This window comes from Ailuropoda melanoleuca, chromosome 4 (assembly GCF_002007445.2).
Source record: "Ailuropoda melanoleuca isolate Jingjing chromosome 4, ASM200744v2, whole genome shotgun sequence".
Lineage (NCBI taxonomy): Eukaryota > Metazoa > Chordata > Mammalia > Carnivora > Ursidae > Ailuropoda > Ailuropoda melanoleuca.
In genome coordinates this window covers 70,391,144-70,412,663 of record NC_048221.1, presented here as the reverse complement: position 1 = coordinate 70,412,663, position 21,520 = coordinate 70,391,144, and the positions used below count along the sequence as shown (strand labels likewise).

Genomic DNA, 21,520 nt, shown 5'->3' with positions numbered 1-21,520 from the left:
TCCAGTAGGGAAATAACTGGGAGGGCCACTCATCTTTCATTGGCTGTGTGACTGGAATCCTGTCAATCTCATACCAATGTTTGTGAAAAGGTCAATTGCCCCTTTCAAGGCAATGAGTGGGTATTTTTTTAAAAATATTTTATTTTTAACTGTATTATTACTATTATTATTATTATTATTGTTAAGGGATCCACTCCTGTGACTGTCATGAAGCCCAGGCTGGGTTAACAGTAATGAGTCTTAGAAGTAACTACACAGGACTCTAGACTTTCTGGTTATAAGCACTGGCTTCTCTCTCTACCTCAGCTGAAAACCCAAACTCGTGAGGCCTCAATCCCTGCCTCCATCTTCCCGGAAGATGCCAAAGTCAACCACGAAGGAGGCTTTTTCAGAGGAGAAGACAACTTTGTCTTCCCAGAAGACAAATCCTCTACTTTGCTTCTTGAGGCAGGCGGCAACCCCAAACCACCGATAGGTTGGGACCCATGTAGGCCTCAATGGTTAAAGATTTTATCTTGAAGTAATCTCCACACCCAATGTGGGGCTCAAACTCACAACCCAAGATCAAGAGTCACATGCTCCACCAACTGAGCCAGCTGGGTGTCCCAAGGCAATGAGTCTTTTTGAAATAATGATTTGGGTTGGCTCCTGGGTTCCCCATGGTCTCTGATTTCACACAGAGCTGCCAGTTAGAATCGCACAGGTTGGGAATGGTGCCTCCTGGAGTTGGGCAGTGCACAACCTACACAGCTACGGTCCTGCTCCAGGGAGCTTACATGGGTAGAAGAAGAGAATGGCAGAGTACAAAGAGCTGGGAGTTTCTTCAACAGTGGTCCTGCCTTTATGGACATGGGGTCCCTCTCTGCTCCATTCCACTGGAGAGGGCTGAGGGCACTAAATGTGCCACTGCCACCATACTGTTCAAAAAGATCCCACAGGTCATATTGACTGCTAGGTCCGCAACCATGATGCATGTGCACACGCACACACACACACAGACACACACACGCAAACCCCACAAAACAACTATAAGTTTGCTCTACTTCTATGTGCTCAGAAAAATGGCTCCTAGGTCTCTATACAGGAAGAACCATAATCTCATGGACTCCAGAGAACCCATGTCCTGTACACCCCCAGCTAGGGCTGAACCACTAGCTCCCACTGCTTAAGAAGCACCATTCAGGAGCCTCTTCTCTCACTTCTCTTGTCCTCCTCCACAGGCTCCTTGGGTTTTCCCTACACTTCTGCCCTCTGCCAAATGCTGGCTTCAGTGGAGAGAGCACTCAGTTCCTCGAGGGCCCCCGGGAGGTTCTGGGTCTGTCAGAGGGAAACATCTACAAGGTAATGGCCGTTCTCTTGTTAATCAGTTATATCTTACCCAAAACCCTAATTACAGGTGTGTCTTACCCAAATTCACACGTTGAAACCCTAATCCCCAATGTGATGATATTTGGAGATGAGGCATTTGGGAGGTAGTTATGGTGAATTAGGTTACGAGGACGGGACATCATGATGGAATTAATGTCCTTATAAGAGAAGTAAGAGACTCGAGATCCATCTCTCTCTCCCTGCCATGTGAAGATACAGGGAGAAGGCGGCCATCTATAAATCAGGAAGCAGGCCCTTACCATGAACCCGACCATGCTGGCATCCTGACCTTGGACTTCCAGTCTCCAGGACTGTGAGAAATGTGTGTTGTTTAGGCCATCCAGTCTATGCTATTTTGTTTCAGAAGCCCTAGCGAAGACAACCCTCTCCAAAGACTGAAGAGGAAGGAAAATCCCATTCTAACCTGGAAAGTTCTTTCTTCCTTTGATCTGAATCTGACTTCTAGCAGGTTTAGGTCCTAGTTTTGCCCTGAGGAACAATACATACATAACTCATGCCTCTCCTACCTTCAGCCTTCACCTTCTGAAGCTCATTGTCATGGTTCTCTTATTTTCTTCTGCAAGCTGAATTTCCCTAGTTCCTCCCCTGTATGGCCTGGTTTCCAGAAGTTTCCCACCATAGTTAGCTTGTTGCTCCATGTTGATGTACTTTACAAAACGCAGGGCCTAGAAGTGACCGTCCACCTAGACATGGTTAAATAGGAGCAGTCTCTATTTATTTTCATGTGCATGTTAGAATTTTATTTGACATAAAGTAGTTAGGGGGATATTTAAAGTGCTTTAAGAATTGGCTTTTTAGGGGCGGCTGGGTGGCACAGCCGTTAAGCGTCTGCCTTCGGCTCAGGGCGTGGTCCCGGCTTTATGGGATCGAGCCCCACATCGGGCTCCTCCGCTATGAGCCTGCTGCTTCCTCTCCCACTCCCCCTGCTTGTGTTCCCTCTCTTGCTGGCTGTCTCTATCTCTGTCGAATAAATAAATAAAATCTTTGGGGCGCCTGGGTGGCACAGCAGTTAAGCATCTGCCTTCGGCTCAGGGCGTGATCCCGGCGTTATGGGATCGAGCCCCACATCAGGCTCCTCCGCTATGAGCCTGCTTCTTCCTCTCCCATTCCCCCTGCTTGTGTTCCCTCTCTCGCTGGCTGTCTCTATCTCTGTCAAATAAATAAATAAAATCTTTAAAAAAAAAAAAAGAATTGGCTTTTTAAAAATAGACTAGGGGCACCTGGGTGGCTCAGTCTGGTTAAGCATCTGCCTTCAGCTCAGGTCATGATCCTGGAGTCCAGGGATGGAGCCCCATGTTGGGCTCCCTGCTCGGCAGAGGGCCTGCTTCTCCCTCTGCCTCTGCCCTTCCCCCTGCTCCTGTTCGCTCTACCCCTCACTCTCTCTCTCAAATAAATAAACTCTTTAAAAAATTTTTAAAAATAAACTAGATTGTTACATAGGCAATAATAATAATAATAATAATAAGCCTGCATTTGAGCTATTACTCTATGGTATGTGTTTTGAAGTTACCCACATATCTACATTGGGCAATACCTACTAGAAGATCTGATCAGTCCTGTGTGACCTCTGACAGGTCCTTTCTCCCATTTTGGGTCTTGGTAACTTCATCAGGGAAATGGTGTGTTAAGTGGTAATATCTAAAGTTTTCGTGGTTTGTTCTTCCTTCTTCGGGGCCCAAGAGTTACCCAATATTGAAGTGCAACCAGCCAGCTCTGCTGCCCACAGACACATGGTTGGAACTGCAGGACCAGATTCTCCTCCACCTTTCCTTGGAGTGAGAAATGTGGTGAGAAAGGGGGGTAGGTAGAGGGAAGAGGGGGGCTAATCCTGAGTCCAGGACCAAGAGACCAAGGTTTATTCTCAGCTCCCTCATCTGAGCCAGACTAAGTTGGAAATCAGGGCAGAGGAAAAAGCCCCTTTCCCCGCTTCCCTTTTTGTATGTCTGCGCCAAGGCGGGAGCCACTCTCTATGGGTGATGGTCTCCCTGCTACGTGTACTCCTATTGGGGTGTGTCTCTTCTCCCCAGTGAGGTCTATTCACACTGGCATTTACAGGAGGAGAGAGAAGGTCTCCAGCAGTGCAGGGAAGGCGTGGCCTCACTGTGCCACTCCCCTGTGGCCGCATGCCCAGGAGAATTAAGTCTCAGTTTTAGCTTCCTCCATCCATCCCAGCCCCCCCACCCCCACCCGTAATGTGACCCAGAATTTCACTTTACAGAGCGAATGACCTATAGTCAGTCCTCCCAAGACCAAATCCCACCATGTCAGTGTGGCTCTGGAAGGAGAGAGGTGCTGCCTTTTTTTTCACAGCTCCCCCTTCAGTCTCTGACCCCGAGGTGGTCTGTGTCTGCTGAGCCAATTCTTGCTTCAGTGTTTCAGCTTCTCTTTGACACTTCCGGAGTCAGCCCCTGCCCTGCCTCCTTCCCTTCCATGTCCTCGATCCCCAGGTTGGGAGCCTTTACTCAATCTTCTCTGGTCTAATCTAATCGCTGACAAGCAGCCTCTTCTGCTGCTTTCTCTCTCTGACAGATTTGATTTGTCTTAATGTGTCAACCTTTGGGCCGCTGAGGCCATGCTGACCTCTTTGGGGAGCTCAGCTATTGTGGTGCCCAGGAACCCACTCTCCCGAGGGCACTATCACTCTGTTCTTCATCACAGTGGATGATGGCTTTTTCTAAAATGGGCCTGGGGAGGGGCGCCTGGGTGGCACAGTCAGTGAAGTGTCGACTCGTGGTTTTGGCTCAGGTTGTGATCTCAGGATCGTGAGATCAAGCCCTGTGTTGGGCTCCATGCTCAGCAGGGAGTCTGCCTGAGATTCTCTCCCTCTCCCTCTGCCCCTCCCCCACTAAAATAAATAAATAAATCTTAAAATAAAAGTAAAGAGGACCAGGACACTTGGGTAGCTCAGTCAGTTGAATGTCTGCCTTTGGCTCGGGTCATGGTCCCGGCGTCCTGGGATTGAGCCCCACATTGGGCTCCCTTCTCAGCGAGGAGCCTGCTTCTCCCTCTCCCTCTCCCTCTCTCTGTCGCTTCCCTTCTCCCCCTGCAGCACGCTCCCTCTCTGTCAAAGAAATAAATCTTTAAAAAAAGTTTAAAAATAAAAAAATAAAGAGGACCTGGGAGGGCAGCCCACACCATGGCTAAAGCTATCAGCATCTCTCCTTTCTTAGGAGACCTTTCTTTCTTTCCCCCTCCTGCATACCCAGAAAGGGCCAGGGGCCAGAGGTGGAGTGGAAACGTCAGCTGCCATCACATCAATTAGACAATGGTTCTTTAGACACTGGACATGCTGACAAAAGCGGCAAAACATTACATATCATATCATGTTTATTATATTTTAATCCTATCATATCCTATCCTATCCTATTTGTCTTCATTTGCTAGGGCTGCCATTACAAAATACCACTGAGTGGTTGGCTTAAATAACAGAAATTTATTTGCTCACAGTTCCAGAAAGTCCAAGATCAAGGTGCCAGCAGACTTGGTTTCCTCTGAGGTGTCTCTCTCCTTGGCTCGCAGGTGGCCTCTTTGCTGCCCTTCATCACCTGGTAATCCCTCTGTGCACACAGCCCTAGTGTCTTCCTGTGTGTCCAAATCTCCCCTTCCAATAAGGACAACAGTCAGATTGGATTAGGGCTCACCCCAACAACCTTGATTCCCTCTTTAAAGGTCCTATCTCCAAAAGAAGCCACGTTCTGAGGTACTGGGGGTAGAACTTCAAGGGATGGTTTTGGGGGACACAACTCATCCCCTGACAATATTTTCTCCCAATCCCATCATCTACTTGTGCTAAGGTCATAGCAAAAAGAACTGTCTCAAATTGTAACATGGGAGGTTTCAGCTAGACGTAAGAAAGGTTCAGGCATAACCCAAATTGAGATCTTGGGGTGGAATCTCACCTGGGGTGAGGAAGGAGTAAAGGTGAAGGCAGGCATCCCAGAAAACACACATTCCCATCCATTTGGGACCCTTTCTAGAATTAGGAGGTTAAACAAAATGATTTTTCAGTCTTGACATTCATTCATTCAATCCATCCTTTTATTTAGCAAACATCCACTGAGCCTTCACCATGTGCCAGACACCAGGAATCCAGAAGTAACCCCATGAAAGTTCTTGCCCCCTCCCCCAGAGGACTTATGCATATTGATATCTAAACCCTGAACAGGATAGGAGGAAGGCAGGAGCAGCCAAGAGAAGTGTCAAGAATACTATGAGGCTTGAATAATAATGAAACCACAGACCTCAGCCCAGGGTCAGCACAGGCTCACGTATTCCCTTGCTGGCGCTCAGCAGTTCCCACACTCAGAACAGGACCCCCTATTTCACAGAAGCTTGCAAAAAGCATCACCTCCCTGGGTTTGGGAGATCTGAAAGACCTTGCACTTTGAGCCAGCCCAAGGGAAGCTGGAGACATTTCTAAGCCCCACACCTAGGGCAGCCCTGGTGGAAGGGGGTAGTAGCTGGCATTGCAGTGGCATCACCGAAGCCACAGGCCAGGAGGTTTGGGATCCAAACCTGACCTGAGCCTACTATAGCTGCAGTCGAGGCAGGCATTCCCAAACCAGACCCCACCTCCCCTTGCTCCTCACCAAAGCTGAGTCATACCCTCCCTGGGGAACCTACCAGATAGCCCTGGGATCTGCTGGAGAGTGTGTGGCGGCTGGAAGCAGAGGCCAGACACTTCATCTACAAGGTACCAGACACCTCTATCTGGAAGGTAAGCCTGCCATCTAGTGTCCAAGTCTGAGAGGCACAGGGGAAGCAAGCTCCCTTTGCCCTGTTGGCGGCGCTCAGCTCAGGGCACATCCTTCCGCCCCTCTCCATGAAGGAAGGCACAGCACTTTGCTTTCAGGGTCTATTTGATGTTTTAGAAACAGCTAAAAGTCATTCTAAGCCAAACGGTCACTGATGGGAATACAAAGAAATAACAGATTTTCCTCTGTGGTTTGTAAATATCTAAAGGCAAGTGATTATTTTGAAGAATGTATAGGTTTTCAATGAATGTCTTGAGATTAAAATCTAATGATTTTAAAGCCAATAATGTGTACCATGGAATCCGACTAAAGCACACTTTTATAGAAAACTTAAAATACACCCCCCACCCCGAAATGAGTGCTGGTGTGGCTTTTTCCATGCAGGCCCATCTTTTTGTAAGAAAGTAAGAATGGTTTCTTTGATTTAGTCAGTGCTGAGAGTGAGTCATCCATACAGCCTGACAGAGCCCAGTCTTCCCTCAAGCGCTGGTCCTCCCGAACTGGGTACTGAACCCAGAGATTGGGTCTTGTTTGTCATGGGGCTTTCTTCAGAAGACTTCAGATCCAGAAAAGGGCTAATGGAGGGACACTAGGCAGGATGTCAGCGCTGTTCTTGTTTCTCAAAGAAAGTATGGAGCTCGGTGCCGAAGCCAGGGGTGGCAAAGGGCCTGGAGTCCATCTGAGGACACAGAGAGGTGTGCCTGAAAGCTAAAGCCTCAGAGACTCAGCTGTGTGGTCCTTGCCATCATTGGTTGAATGGTTGCTACTTCCCTGAAAAGCAGGAAAGTCAGAGTCCCAGACAGCCTGACTGAAGTAGGAGAGGCTAAAGAACGTCTTCCCCAAACTGGCAAACTTCCTGAGTGGCCCTGAGCTCCTTGTGTCTTAGGAAAGGGCGCCTCCTGCAACACTTAGAGCTCTTTTTTACCGAAGAAAAGGTAGACCCCTCTCTTAGGACCCTTGCTAACTTCAACATTATCCAACTACAAACGGTCACTTCAGTTGGACCAAGCCTGGAATCTAAGCCCGACCATCAGGTGGTGAGGAAGGTGAACTACATCTTTTTTAATATGGAACGAGGTCAGGAAAACAGGGCCCTCACTAGGCCCTGAGTGCCTAGCAACTCCATTTTTCCTTTGATTAGCAGCATTCTGGAGCCGGGAGAGTCCCAGCTCGTAATTACAGAAGGAATAAAAAAGTTTTCAAAAATTACTAATATTCCAAATGAAATAATGGACCTAGGTAGCAATCATCAATGAATGCTAAAATCATCAGGTGAAAGGTTAATGGGGGAACTCCGTGGGCTGACACTACCTAAACTTACTGATCGATGTTGGCAGCATTAAGAATGAAACATCCAGATATTAAATGCCTCACAGTAACAGCACCACCCTATGAAGTATGTGTGCCTAAAAATATTGATCTTGAATCTAATCGAGGCCCTAAATATAACTACCAGTTTACAGGGAATATGGAGGATAGAGGAACATGTTATCTGACTCCACAAGAAAACAATCAGACAAATACAGAACACAGACATTATACAGAACGAACGACCCGCTTCCTCCACAAATCAACGGCCAGGGTGGACTGCCTCAGAATAAAAGAGACCATGAGACACAACCATATGCCATGTGTAGATTTTGAAAAAGCCAAGTGTAAAAAAGGTGTCTGAGATAATTAAGAAATTTGAATATGGATTGGGTTTAGATGATTTTGAGGAATTGTTGTTAATTTTATTAGGTAAATAATGACATTGCAGGATGTGAAAAAGTCATCAATTAGAGATACAGGGGTACCTGAGTGGCTCAGATGGTTAAGCGTCTGCTTTTGGCTCAGGTCGTGATCTCAGGGTCCTGGGATTGAGCCCCACATTGGGCTCCCTGCTCAGCGGGGGAGCCTGCTTCTTCCTCTCCCTCTGCCACTCCTCCTGCTTGTGCTCTCTCCCTCTTTGGCTTACTCTCTCTCCAATAAATAAATAAAATTTTCAAAAAAAAATTAGAGATACAGAAATGTTTCAGGTGAAATGACAAACTAATATTTGCTTAAAATACACTACCAGGAAAAAAGGGGAAAGACAGACGAAATAAGGTTGGCAAAATGTTGATAATTATTGAAGCTGGGTGATGGATACTGGGAGGGCCTTTTATTCAAATTTTGAGTGTGTTTAGAAATTACCATAAACACACACACACACACACACACACACACACACACACACAGTCTGTGGTACCCCTGACTCCCATGCAGATCTCAGTTCATATCATATTATGTAAAATTTGGCCTCAGTCTGGGGTCTGGGGGGAACAGGTAGACTCCAATGGAAGAGGCAAGGAATGCCCATGGCAAGTTTGGGAGACTGTTCCTTCAGGCATTTTGGATTTGAAAAGATAACTGAAAACAGCAATGAGAGATAGCACCATATACCTATTAGAACGGCCAAAATCCAGAACACTGTCAACACCAAAAGCAAAATGGTACAGTTACTCTGTATGATACTATCATGATGGGTACATGTCATTATACATTTGCCCAAACCCACAGAATGTATAAAACCAAGAATGAATCCTAATGTAAACAATGGGCTTTGAGTGATAATGATGTATCAGTGTACATTCATCAGTTGTAACAAATGTACCACTCTGGTGGGGGAGGCTATGCACCTGTGAAAGCAGGAGATATATGGAAAATCTGTGTATCTTCCTACACATTTTGTTGCAAACCTGAAGACTAATCTAAAAAATAAAGTCTAGGGGCACCTGGGTGGCTCAGTTGGTTAAGTGTCTGCCTTCAGCTTGGGTTGTGATCCCAGGGTTCTGGGATCAGCCCTGCGTGGGGCTCCCTGCTCAGCAAGGAGTCTGCTTCTCCCTCTCCCTCTGCCACCCTCCCCTGCCCTGGTTTGAGTTCTCTCTCTCTCCCTCACTTTCTCTCTCTCTCAAATGAATAAATAAGATCTTTAAAAAAATAAAATAACTTAAAAAAATAAAAAATTAAGTCTATTTTAAAAAAGACAATTGAAATGATCTTTTAAAAGCTACTCTACAGTTGACAACATGGACAGAATTGGGACAAAATGGACTTCTTTGTGAAAAGAATCTAAAAGGCTACTTCCTGGCAATAGTGGGAACTGGTTACTAAGCCAAAACAAGGAGCATCTGTCATAGACACACGCACAAAGACATCCTCAGGGCACAGAATGACAAGTCAGGACACAGAGCAGCAGAGGCACATGTGTGCCGACACACGGAGGAAGGCACACATAGACTACACACGTGTAAACTGACCCCTGCGCAGACCCCCGCACAGCCAGCCCTCTGCACAAATGCCCGAATGCCCCCAGGGCACCAGAACACACCTGCTTCCCAGTCACTGCTGAAATAGAAATCCAAAGACAAACAAATGAATTCAGTAGCACTGAACATTAACACGTGGCCATACAGAGGCAGAAGGCTTGGCAAATGAAAACCAAACTCTCAAACATCCATCCTACTACCACGGGAACATCTTGATTAACCTGAGGGTAAGTTTAAAGTTGTGTCTCAAAAAAAAAAAAAAAGCATCCATAGATAAAAGACAGCACTTGACTTTCCACACACTCCCTCCAAGAGACTTCATCTAACCTAAAGCCTTTCAGCACGTGTCTACTAACCACTCCCAATTTTCAGGTCTCTAGCTCTCGCCTCTTTCCTCGGCTACAGACCTCTACGTTCAACTGCTACTGAACATTTCCTCTTGGATGTCGGATTGCAGTTAAGGTACAGGCTAAGTTTATTTCTCCCTCCTGGAACAATTCAGACGTTGACGGCCCAAGGCGAGTGACAGGACATTGCCACCTTCAACATTTTCATCTCTGAGCCCAAGTTGGCTCCCTCAGTGCTGGTGATCTTTCAGCCAATGGAAAGGAGAAAAGAGGCAGGAGAGGTTCATGCTCAATCCTTCTTTTTTTTAAAAAATGTATTTCTTTATCAGAGAGAGAGCATGTGCACACATAAGACAGGGGAGGGGCAGAGGGAGAAGGGGAGAGAGAGGGAGAGAAGCAGACTCCCTGTTGAGCGAGAAGCCAAAGCGGGGCTCCATCTCACGACCCTGAGATCATAACCTGAGCCAAAACCAAGAGTTGGGCGCTTAACCAACTTGAGCCTCTATGCACAGTCCTTCTAGGACCAAGACACACATCACTTCTCACATCCCACTTCTCACATCCCACTTCTCACATCCCACATCCCACATCTCACATCACTTCTCACATCCCACAGTAGCCATATGACAGCCATCTGGTCATATGGCTACTTTCTGGAAGTCAAGCTGGGAAGTAACATCTTCAGCTAAGGGGCCATGTGCCAGCTACCACTATCCTTGCTGAAGAGCAGAAAGGTATTGGGGGATAATTGGAACCCAGTTATCTCTCTTGGATACCTCAAACTCAATATAAATAAGTGTAAGCTCATTATGTTCTCTGTCTCTCCTTTCAAATGTGCCTCCTCCAATTCCCAGCTTGACAAATGCCCTACCACTTACCCAGCTGCCCAAGTCGGTTTGCTGGATATTGAATTAAGTGTTAATATTGAATTTCAGATAGAAAAGGAATCATTTTTTAGTATCAGTATGTCCCAAATATTGCATATATTTTTATTTGCTAAATCCAGCAACCCTACATCCAAGCCTGAAGCCTTAGAGCCATTCTGAATTCCTCCCTCTTTTCCCACTTTTTTATTTTTTTTAAAGATTTTATTTACTTATTTGAGAGGGAGAGACATAGAGAGCCTGAGTGGGGAGAGAGGCAGAGAGAGAGGGTGAAGCAGGCCCCCCCCGTCCCCCCTCCCCGAACAGGGAGCCTAACACAGGACTCTATCCCTGGACTCTGGGATCATGACCTGAGCCAAAGGCAGAGGCTTAACTGACTGAGCCACCCAGGGACCCCTGCCCCTTCTTTTTCCCACTTCCAATTGCTTTCCAAGCCCTGCTGATTCTTTTCTATAATATTTCTCATTCTGTCCCCTCTTCTCAATCTCCACTGTGACTTCCTTGGTTTGGGCCATCACTCCCTCTCTCAAAGCCTCCAGTAAGTGCCTCCCACTTGGCCTTCTGGTTTCCAGCCTTGCCCCTTCTATTTCATGCTACGCATGATAGGTAAACTCGTCTTTCTAAAACACAACCCCGACCATCACTCCTCTGCTTAAAATCCTTCCATTGTTCCCCAGGGCTTTCAGGATAAACTTCAGACTGATTAGCCAGGCTGATAAAGCCCTTGATCATTTGATTTCTCTTTCTCCCTTGGTAGGTCCATCCCTAACTTACTATTTTAGGCACATACTCAAACTCCCAGAGCCCCTGACGCACTGTACTGCAATAGCTGAGCTGTCCGTGTGAATTCCCAAGCGCATTTTACGTTTTCCTTCATGGCAAGGACTATGTCTTGTTTATCTTTATACATCGAGCAACCAGAACTAGTAAACAATTAATCAATGGTTATCAGATGAATGACAGTTCTCTGGCCTGCAATGTTCCTATTGCCATCCCTGGCTGGTTCAGCGTGTCTTAGCTGGACACTTCCCTCCATTCCAGATGTGGACCTTTCTGCACCAGTCTTAAGCCTGTTATATCTTTATTCTCACTGAAACTCTGAGCTCTGATGTCCATGGCTCAACCATGATGAAAAAGCTTCTTGTCCACTCCATTACACTCCTACCTAATGGATGTTAGGATAAAGAAATGACACCTTACCAAACGAGGCCCTAGCCAGTTCCCCTCCTGAGCTGAGTTTCAGATCATGATTCCGTCTGACATTGGGCAGCTGTTAGATGAGAGTTTCTCGCCTGCCCTCCCAACCCCCACAGTTTGCCCCCAGCCCTTCCTCATCCCCTGGGGAGTAACTCTCTCTCTCTCTCTCTCTTCTTTTTTTTTGTTTTGGGCCACAGCAGTGTTTAGCGGGAGCGGGCAGCCATGCCTTGTTTGCGCTGTGATCTAACACCAGCTGACAGGTGGGTTTCGGGGTGTCTCTGGGGCTGTGGCCTGTTTAGTGGATTTACCACTCTAAACTCAATTACAGGAGACTTTCACGCTCCACAGGCAATCCCAGTCCCTTTTTGATAAAAACTCTGGTGAGTAAATAAGTCATGATGGTGATAGGGGCCTGCCATTTAATATTCATTGAAGTACACATGTTTGGAAATTGGAAGCAGAGTTTAATCCATTTTCATATTTACATCAACATGAAGCTTTAAAAAGGATCCCTCCTTTTCTCCACCAATCTTGTCAATTCCTCCTCTGGGAAGATAAAGGTAAACTGGATATAAACTTTATTTTTTATTTTTTAAATTAGAAATATGTGAAGTTATAATAATTAAAGTGTAAACTTCAGATCTGTTCATTTTCAACTCAGAACTAATTCTTGCATTTCATTTGAACTCCTGGGAGAGGTAGGTAACAGATAAACCAAAGTCATTGCTGTTTCCAGTGGCTAGATTTTGACTTTGACATGGGAGCTCAGTGAAAAGCAGAGATTGGGAATAGAGGTATCTCAGCCCCAAGGTCTTACAGTTTAGGGGAAGGTTCCACAGCCATTCCAAGTAATGTCAAAACACCCCTTTTAAAATAAAGGCGAGGCTCACAAAAAAATAATAAGCATTCATGCTCACTAATAAAGGTTACAGGACTGTTCAGTGAGGGAGACCCGAAACCTGGGGAGAAAGAGTTAACACAGGGAAGGGGGTGGGGCATTGTTTTGCTGTCCCCCCACTCTACCTTGTTTTTTTTAATGTGGATGAATGTTTAAGTATGGTGCTGTGGTCAAAGGCGTCTCTTTTAATAATGCAACACACAGCTTCCTGAGGGGACAGCCGTTGATTTGGAAACTGAATATGGTGCACTCTAAATTCTCCTCCCCAAGGAAGGCCAACTAACTGATAAGTGCCATGAGCTAGCATGGGGACTCATTCTGTCAAATTAACTTGCTGGAAAGGCCCCACGCAGAATCTTCTCCAGTCTCCGGGAGCTAATGTGAGCAGACACTTGTGACATTAGACAGTGCAGCAGGCCTGGCATGAAGGAAAAGTTCACCGTCCGCCAACAAGGTGGTCTTTAGATGACAAGGATAAAGAAATCAGTGCAAATTTGTTAATGTAACAACTTGGTAAAGTATGCTTTCAAAAAAAAAAAAAAAGCCACTCTGTGGGGAGAGAGGATCAAAAGGAAGAAAGGCAAGAACAGCACTTGGGCTTTCTTTGGGCTTTCTGTACCTTTTGGTGACGTGGCCTTTTTCTCCTAGTCCTTTTTCTCTACTGGGGGATCTTCGGTTAAGTGAGTGAGTCCCACTGCACAAACCACTGCTCCATCTAAAACCAAAAAAACGAATAAAATAACATAAAAGTAAGGAAAGGAAAAGCAATGAAGAGAAAAGAAAAGGAAATGCTCGTGCCTTTGCCTTACTGGGGTAAATAGCATTTCTCCTCTTTCGGATGGGTGATCACCTGACTGTCTCCGAGAACTCTCATCTGTCTGATCTTGGTGCATTAGTCCTGGAGGAAAACTGAAGCGACTGTTATCTGGGAAGAGACACAGAGATAAGATGTTTCCTCTGTGTCTGACACAAAATGTAAGTAGATGTCTATAACTAGATCAAGTATTTTAAGAATCAAATAGCACTACAGGAGAAAAAATGGAGTTATAGAAAATCAGATAAAGAAATTTGATGGTGTTGAGTGTCTGATTCAAAGAGGTGGTTCCGGGATGTGGCACAGTGGGTTAAGCAGCTGCCTTAGGCTCAGGTCATGATCCCAGGGTCCTGGGATCGAGTCCCACGTCAGGCTCCCTGCTCAGTGGGGAGTCTGCTTCTCCCTCCCCCTCTGCTGCTCCCCCTGCTTGTGCTCTCTTGCTCATGCTTTCTTTCTCAAATAAATAAATAAATAAATAAATAAAATCTTTATAAAACAAACAAAAAACCAAAGAGGTAGTTCTATCAGGTTTTTTCCCCTTGGTGGGGTCAATTTAATAAAAAAGGCAATTTAGTATAGCATACCTACCCCATATTTAAAAATAGAAAAAATAATACGTAACTTTGAGTATGGTGAGCTGAATCAGCTCCCCTGTGGCAGCTGAGAGAGCATGGGCTCTGGAGAGAGATACCCTGTGCTCAGGTCCTGGCTCTGCCACTGACCAGTCTGTGATTGTGAGAAAGTTGTTTCATAAAAACACTTACCTCATAATATTATTCTAAAAATACCTGCTTCGGAAGACTCATCATGAGTGAATTAATGTGAGGTTCTGAGTTCAGAGTCTGGAATACACTAAGTGAGGCACAAATTTGGCTGTGATTATTATTTAAACGAGTTTCCATAGGTTATTTTTTAAAATTCAATTAATTAACATATAGTGTCTTATTAGTTTCAGAGGTAGAGTTCAGTGATTCATCAGTGGTATATAACACCCAGCGCTCATCACATCACCCAGTTACCCCATCCCCCCATCCCTTCCCCTCCAGCAAACTTCAGTTTGTTTCCTGTGGTTAAGAGTTGGTTTCCATAGGTTCTTAATAACTGTAACTAAAAGGAAGGGTTCTGTGGTCAAGTAAGTTTAGGAACAGGTTTAACACAATTAAACAATTTTTTTTAACCGTGGTATTTTTTTAGTGCCTTTGCTAGGTAAACACGCATGAGGAACACCCAAGGAAGAATTTGCTTTCTAATATTTGATCCTATAAACCCTTTTCGTGGCCAGTGCTGTTCCTCAAGGGAAGGAAAACAGCATTCCCAACCTCTGGTTCAGGAGTTAAAGACATTTTTGAGTCATGGTGCCTGACCCACTAAGGCGGTAACTTATTTTTTAATCTTTCTCTCTTTTTTTTTCCCTAAGTAAGCTCTGCGCTGAATGTGGGGCTTGAACTCACAACTCCAAGATCAAGAGTCACATGCTCTACCAACCCAGCCAGCCAGGTGCCCCCTAAGGCAGTAATTTAAAGCAAGGTAATTGGTTACCATACAGACTTCAAAGTCTCAAAACACTCCCTTTAAAAAATAGTATTTTGTAAAGTGGGATTACAGGAGGCAGAATAGTGTTGGTTAAAACCCAGATGCTGGAGTTGGACAGACCCAAGTTTAAATCTGTCAGGCAAGTTATTTCCTACCTCTAGGCAGTCAGTGTCCTCAGCTGTGACATGGGGTTGGTGGGGATACTTACCTCCTAGTCTTGCTAGATCAATTAAATGAGGTGATGCCTGGCTCTGTCAGCTACTGTTGACGTATATATCCCAACAGAGGGGTTAATATTTGCCAACAGATAAGGAATTGGTCGTTCTGTGCTCAACTGCTCTACTCGTTCAGTGGCCTTGGCGCCTCTAGGTTTTAGTGGAAAAAGCACTGGAATAGGAATCGACACCTGTGGGTTTTAGAGCACTTTGTGCTTAATTGGAGTTAGCTGATGAGCACAGAGGACATATTTACCAAGATTAGCATACTTCCTTGCCCAGTTTTCTCGTCTGCAAAAAATCAAAGCAGCAGCACACCTTTTCTGCTTGTCTCCGGTTACTGTAACACCCAGAGATGCTCATGTACATATGATTTTCTTAAACTGGAAAGACCTATTGCTGTTTCAGACACAATTCTTTGAAAGCTTATTACAGTCCAGATAGCGTACTCGATCTTACATGTAAGGCCTCATCTTGACTGCGAGGTGGGTATTACAATACCAATTTTAGGTAAGAGGAAACAGAGGCTCAGGGAGGCTAGATACTGCTGATTTCCTCCCAAGTTCTCACAGCTAGTAAGTGGTGAAGAATCAACTCCAGATTTGTCTGACTCCAAAGGTCCTAGAACCACTGTGCTTTAAAATACCATTAAAATGCATTTTAAGTTCAGAATTAGTATTAGCCACATACACTTTCTTTGTTAGCTTCTACGGACATCTTTTTGATATTCTAAAAATCCCTAACTTGGACAGCAGCCACCAGTTAAATGAATGAAGATGCAGCATTGGTAGAAAACAGAATGATCAACGCAGGATCCAGCCTCTTAACTGGATGATGATTTATGGATACTGGCTGGCTGGTTAACTTTCCCTGGGACCTATGTATGTTTGCTGCGATTATCATCATGACTAGCCTATGTTGGAGCGAATCAACTTGGAGGAAGTCGTAACCCATGTTAACTGATCTCTACCTCCTGAGAGCTCCTGGATGGCAAATTGATGTGCACAGCTTCACAGACTGGAGTAGAGCAAGGTCTGTCATAGCAGGGAAAATCCATATTAATGATATGCTATAAGACACTTTTGTTAGTTATATATATTCCTTTACTTTCATTTCCCAAGAATAGCTCAGCTGTCAAAGCATTTCCAAGATTTCCATAGATTCGGCAAATACTGTGCGATCGAATTATTGCTCTGAGAGAAGTTGCAATTAAAACACATTAATCATTGTAACAAAGGATCCTTATTGAGGCTGACAAAGGTGGTGAAATCTGATGAATAATTAGTCTGGTTAATCTTTTAAAAGTGAATTAAACTGCTAACAAGTTAAATCACTGTGATTTTCAAAATAAGCCTCCAGGGTGAGCAGAGAATGGGAATATTATCTTCATTTTTAAAAGATATTTCCTTCCTCATTCTTAATCTCTCAGCTTGCACTAGAGGCCCTGGGTTACAACAGTGGGGTCCTGAGGAGCAGCTGGGGGGAACAAGGCTGGTCAAGGTGGGAGGACATGTTCTTCACTACCCCCCCACAGATTTCTTAGTATATCTAAAATGAACAGTGGATAGAAGAGCCATGGATGACCTTTAAATCTGATCCAGAACTAACATGGCACCTGCTCACCAGCCATTCTCAATGACCTGAAGTAGATCCATCACGGGGTTCTGATTTCATCCCCACTGTAAGCCAACCAACCATGACAATGGGGTCATTCTATGACTTTCTCTTTTGCTCTTCTCTCCAGTCAGGTGGCTTATTCTTCCAGACAACACCACTTCTCTTTGCATTTCAATTACTCTGGAAGGTTTGCCATACTGTGAAATAAACCAAGATGGGCAAGTACAGACTGATAAGTCATGGGAAACAGAACAGGACAATAACCATTTGGGCTGAAGTCTTGACGTTGGCTGAACTTCCACAATTCTGGGGAGTTCTAGTGGATGCTATGACGTGTTGTCCAGACCCCCTTCAGGAAGGAAGGACTTACTCCTCCAGCAGCTGGGAAAGCTGCTGGAATCTGGTCTTCTGCTATTAGCCTTGAAAACTGCCCCTCCTCAACAAGGTCACACTTCCTTCCAGGAGAAGCTGCCATCTAATTACTGATCAACATCAGGGTACAAAGACCAGACCAATTTGGGACAAGTGAGGGTCATCTTGGTGCCAGAGTTCCCTGTGGGGTTGGCTAATGCCTTTGTTGGGATAGCATCACAGCCCAATATCTCTCTTACCCAATCCTCATTTCTTCTCCTCTCATAGGTATCAAACCCAAGAGCACTCCCTAATAAATAGACTGCTAAACCCCACCTTGGAATCTGCTTCCTGGTGGCCCCAACCTATGACACCTGTGAGGCGGAGGTCTCTGATGACTACTGATCTCATAAGAGCAGGTGGGGTGGAAATGGATCAGTGAAGCTCCCAACTCAGCTGATGGACAAACTGCTGCTACTTCCTGGCTCCATATCATTCCCATGGCAAGTGTATTTCTGCCAACAGATGCCATAGGAGATATCAAGGATCACCTAAAGAAGAGAGGGATAAATGCTATCGCAGATGAAAGGCTTATAGCTTTAAAAACTAGATGGATTTTTTAAAAAAAATATTTATTTGAGAGAGAGAGAAAGAGAGAGAGAGCATGAGCAGGAGCGAGAGGCAGAGGGAGCAGCAGACTCCCTGCTGAACAGGGAGCCCAAAGTGGGGCTCCATTCCAGGACCCCAAGATCATGACCCGAGCTGAAGATAAACACTCAATGGACTGAGCCACCCAGGTGCCCCAAAACCTAGATGAATCTTAAGCAAATTCTTTATTTTTTTAAAGATTTATTTATGTGAGAGAGAGCGAGAGAGCAAGAGAGTGCACAAGTGGGGGTGGGGGTGCCCCTGTATCTACCTATCTTTCAAAACTACGATAAACTTCCCATCTTATATCCCCATTTAGCCACCTCCTTAATTTTCTTAGCCAACCTTTTGTGAAGTCTATCTGTATTACTTCATTTCCCATTCCCTCCTCAACCCATGCTGTCAACCCATGCCATGTAGCCCCTCTCTACACACCTCTGGTGAAACTCTTGCAAAAGTCCCCACTGACTTCCTTGTTGCTAAATCCAATGACCATTTTTCAGTTTTTATCTTATGGGACCCCTTTCTACTCTTGGACACCACTGACCACCTCCTCTTTCTTCAAGTGATCTCTTTTGCTAGTTCTCTTTCTCTGGTTTATCCTTCCTTAGCCAATCACATACATTTGCTATTCTAGTGGGTTCTGTCCTTGGCCCTTGTCTCTTCCTGTTTTGCTGACTCTCCCTGGATAATCTCATTCACTGCCTCAATTTCCACTACTACTCAAATGCTTATAATTTCCTATTTACTTATCCATTTACTCACACTCCACTCTATCTGAAAGTGAACTTGATACCTCACTAAAATATACATTCAAAAAATTAATAGACAATCTAGGCAAAGGGTGTGGAGCAAGGGAAGCAAACACAGTAGAACATAAAATTTGGTTCTAAGATTTCCTGCAGTCAGTACAAAAAGGGAAAACAGAATTCCATGTATGTTTCACGGTATTCCTGAAATAAAAGTAAACAATTTGTTCAATAGAAGCACGAAACTGATGGTTCTGAAACGTAAACATTTTGTTCCATGGGTCCTTATAAAGGGGACACTGCACTGTGTAATGGAGAATCCTCACAGTATATCAGCGAATACTACATTTTTCTACAGGTTTTTAAGATTTATTTATTTTATCTTAGAGAGAGAGAGTGTGTGTGTGCACTTTGAGTGTGGGGAGGGGCAGAGAGAGAAAACCTTCAAGCAGTCTCCCCACTGAGCACAGAGCCTGACATGGGGCTTGATCCGCAACCCATGAGATCATGACCATAGTCGAAACCAAGAGTCGGCCACCCAACTGACTGAGCCACCCACACGCCCCTTTCTATAGGCTGTTTTTTAAAAAACAATGCCTCTCGATATTGATGAATTAGATTTTTTTTTTTTAAAAGTAAACATATGGATGGCCAAAACAATGTATTCCAGGTCCTCTGGTTTGTGACAACCAAGTCTTTAATTTTCAAACTTTCTTTAACAGCAGCCTTTGTTAAAAATGAAATCTCACGTGGAGTCCCAATGCTTAAAACCAATCTAGCTGGAGGGTGCCTGGGTGGCTCAGTCGTTAAGTGCCTGCCTTCGGCTCGGGGAGTGATCCCGGCGTCCTGGGATCGAGCCCCGCATCGGGTTCCCTGCTCCTCTGGAAGCCTGCTTCTTCCTCTCCGACTCCCCCTGCTTGTGTTCCCTCTCTCGCTGGCTGTCTCTCTCTCTCTGTCAGATAAATAAATAAAATCTTAAAAAAAAAACCCAAAAAACAAAACCCAATCTAGCCGGACCAGTTCTGGTTGAAAGGGAAAGCAAAGCCCTGTTTTTTCCATCTCCTGTCCATCCCCTCCCCCAGTCCTGGCTGCCTCTGAGTTTCAGCAGAACACTTTTGGAAGCCATCCTCCTAACTTAGATTCATGGGTAAATTCAGAGAATCAAGTCTTGGATGAAATGCTGTAGATCACTCCCCATAACTATTTCCCTAGGCTGATTTTCAGATCAGCACTGACTAAAGACATAGGGAAACAGTTATTCATCAGTGCAAATTAGCGTACCTATTCTGGAAGACAATCTGGCAATACCTATAAAAAGTTGTAATAAGTAGTAGTGAATTCAAGGTTATATTCCCAAACATATACAAGTATTCTAAGTTGCCATTTAAGTGCAGACCTATATGGTGACATGATTGGCCAAGTTGAAGATAGGATCGGGATCCTCAAGCTTAAGCTGGTGTCAGAGTTACCTGGAGGCTGGTTAAAACATAGACTGATATAATGCAACCCCAGAATTTCCGATTTAGTGGGCCTGGGAAGGAGCCTGAGAATCTGTATGTCTCACAAATTCCCCCCTAATCCTGTTGCTCCTAGTCTGGGGACCACACCTTGAGAATCACTGCCCTTCAGGAAATTCAAGGAAACCTAAAGTGGCCACCCCACCTATCCAGATAGAGCATCCATTTGCAGGTATACAATACTCCTCAAAATATAATTTTGAATATAACGTGACCCAGATGTATGGAATCATCAAGGCATTCAAGTGATGTGATTTAACATGGCAACAATAAATGTTAAAGTGAGAAAAAACTGAAAACCTCATCATCTTGGTCTTAAAAATACACATTAGTAAAGAAGCCTAAAGGTCTAATTAAGTGAGATAACCTCCTGGTAGACAAAAAAACAAAAAGAAAAAAGAAAACAAAAAACATATCATCTTATTGGTTTGATTTACTTCTCTTTAATTCTGAGTGAGATTTCACATTTGTATTTCTTTTTCTGTGAACTATCTTTTAATGCATATCCTTTCCCTATTTTAATAGGATTGTTCATCTTTCTCTTAACAATTTAACACAATTTTCTGTCAGCCATTGGGTTGCAAATATTTTTCAAGTTTGCTTTAACTTTGTGGTCATTTTTTTATTTACATGTTTTGAAATTTGTTACATTAAGGCATATATATCAATCTTTTCCTTACTACTTAATGATTTTATATTTTGAAATTTAGAAAGTTCAAAATCTTCTCTATTGCAGATCACATTTTAAAAATTTCACCTGTTTTCCTCTATCACTTTTTATGGTTTTGTGTTTTTATGGTTAAATCTTTGACTCATAAGGATTTTTTTAAAAAAGATTTTATTTATTTATGTGACAGAGATACAGCCAGCGAGAGAGGGAACACAGCAGGGGGAGCGGGAGAGGAAGAAACAGGCTCCCAGCGGAGGAGCCCGATGTGGGAATCGATCCCAGAACGCCGGGATCACGCCCTGAGCCAAAGGTAGACGCTAACAACTGGGCCACCCAGGCGCCCCTGACTCATAAGGATTTTACCTTGATAGAGTGATCTAGCTTTATTCTTTTCCTCAACCACTAGCCAGGTACCCTTAAGCCACTTACAAAATTATCTAATATAAAGCTGCCTTTCTAAAGAAACGGAAGAGATCAGTATTTCCCAGACTTGCCTGATAACAAGAATCCCCTAAGGTACATATTAAAATACAAGTTCCCAGGCCTCTCCCCAAGAAACTCTAATTTATTAGGGGGGCAGGAGTTTACATAATTTCAACAAGTACCCCCAGATGATTCTTATCGTCTAGGAAGTTTGGCAAACACCA

The 21,520-nt window shown here is 44.4% G+C and overlaps 1 protein-coding gene across 6 annotated transcripts in view; it reads right to left on the bottom strand.

Moving 5' to 3' along the window:
* LOC109491102 overlaps positions 1-21,520 on the bottom strand; it is an 88,246-nt gene that overhangs the window by 43,613 nt on the left and 23,113 nt on the right. For 2 of the 6 annotated variants that reach the window (XR_004624859.1, XR_004624861.1), the window contains exon 3: positions 13,379-13,474. Coding sequence is in view for 1 of the 6 variants with exons in the window: in XM_034659069.1 (XP_034514960.1) it covers positions 13,379-13,474; positions 13,558-13,684 (223 nt within the window). In the remaining 5 variants the exon portion in view is untranslated. Of the gene's footprint in view, positions 1-10,957; positions 13,475-13,557; positions 13,685-14,025; positions 14,426-21,520 lie in introns of those variants that run through there. The other 4 variants (XM_034659069.1, XR_004624857.1, XR_004624860.1 and 1 more) reach the window with 4 other exon arrangements.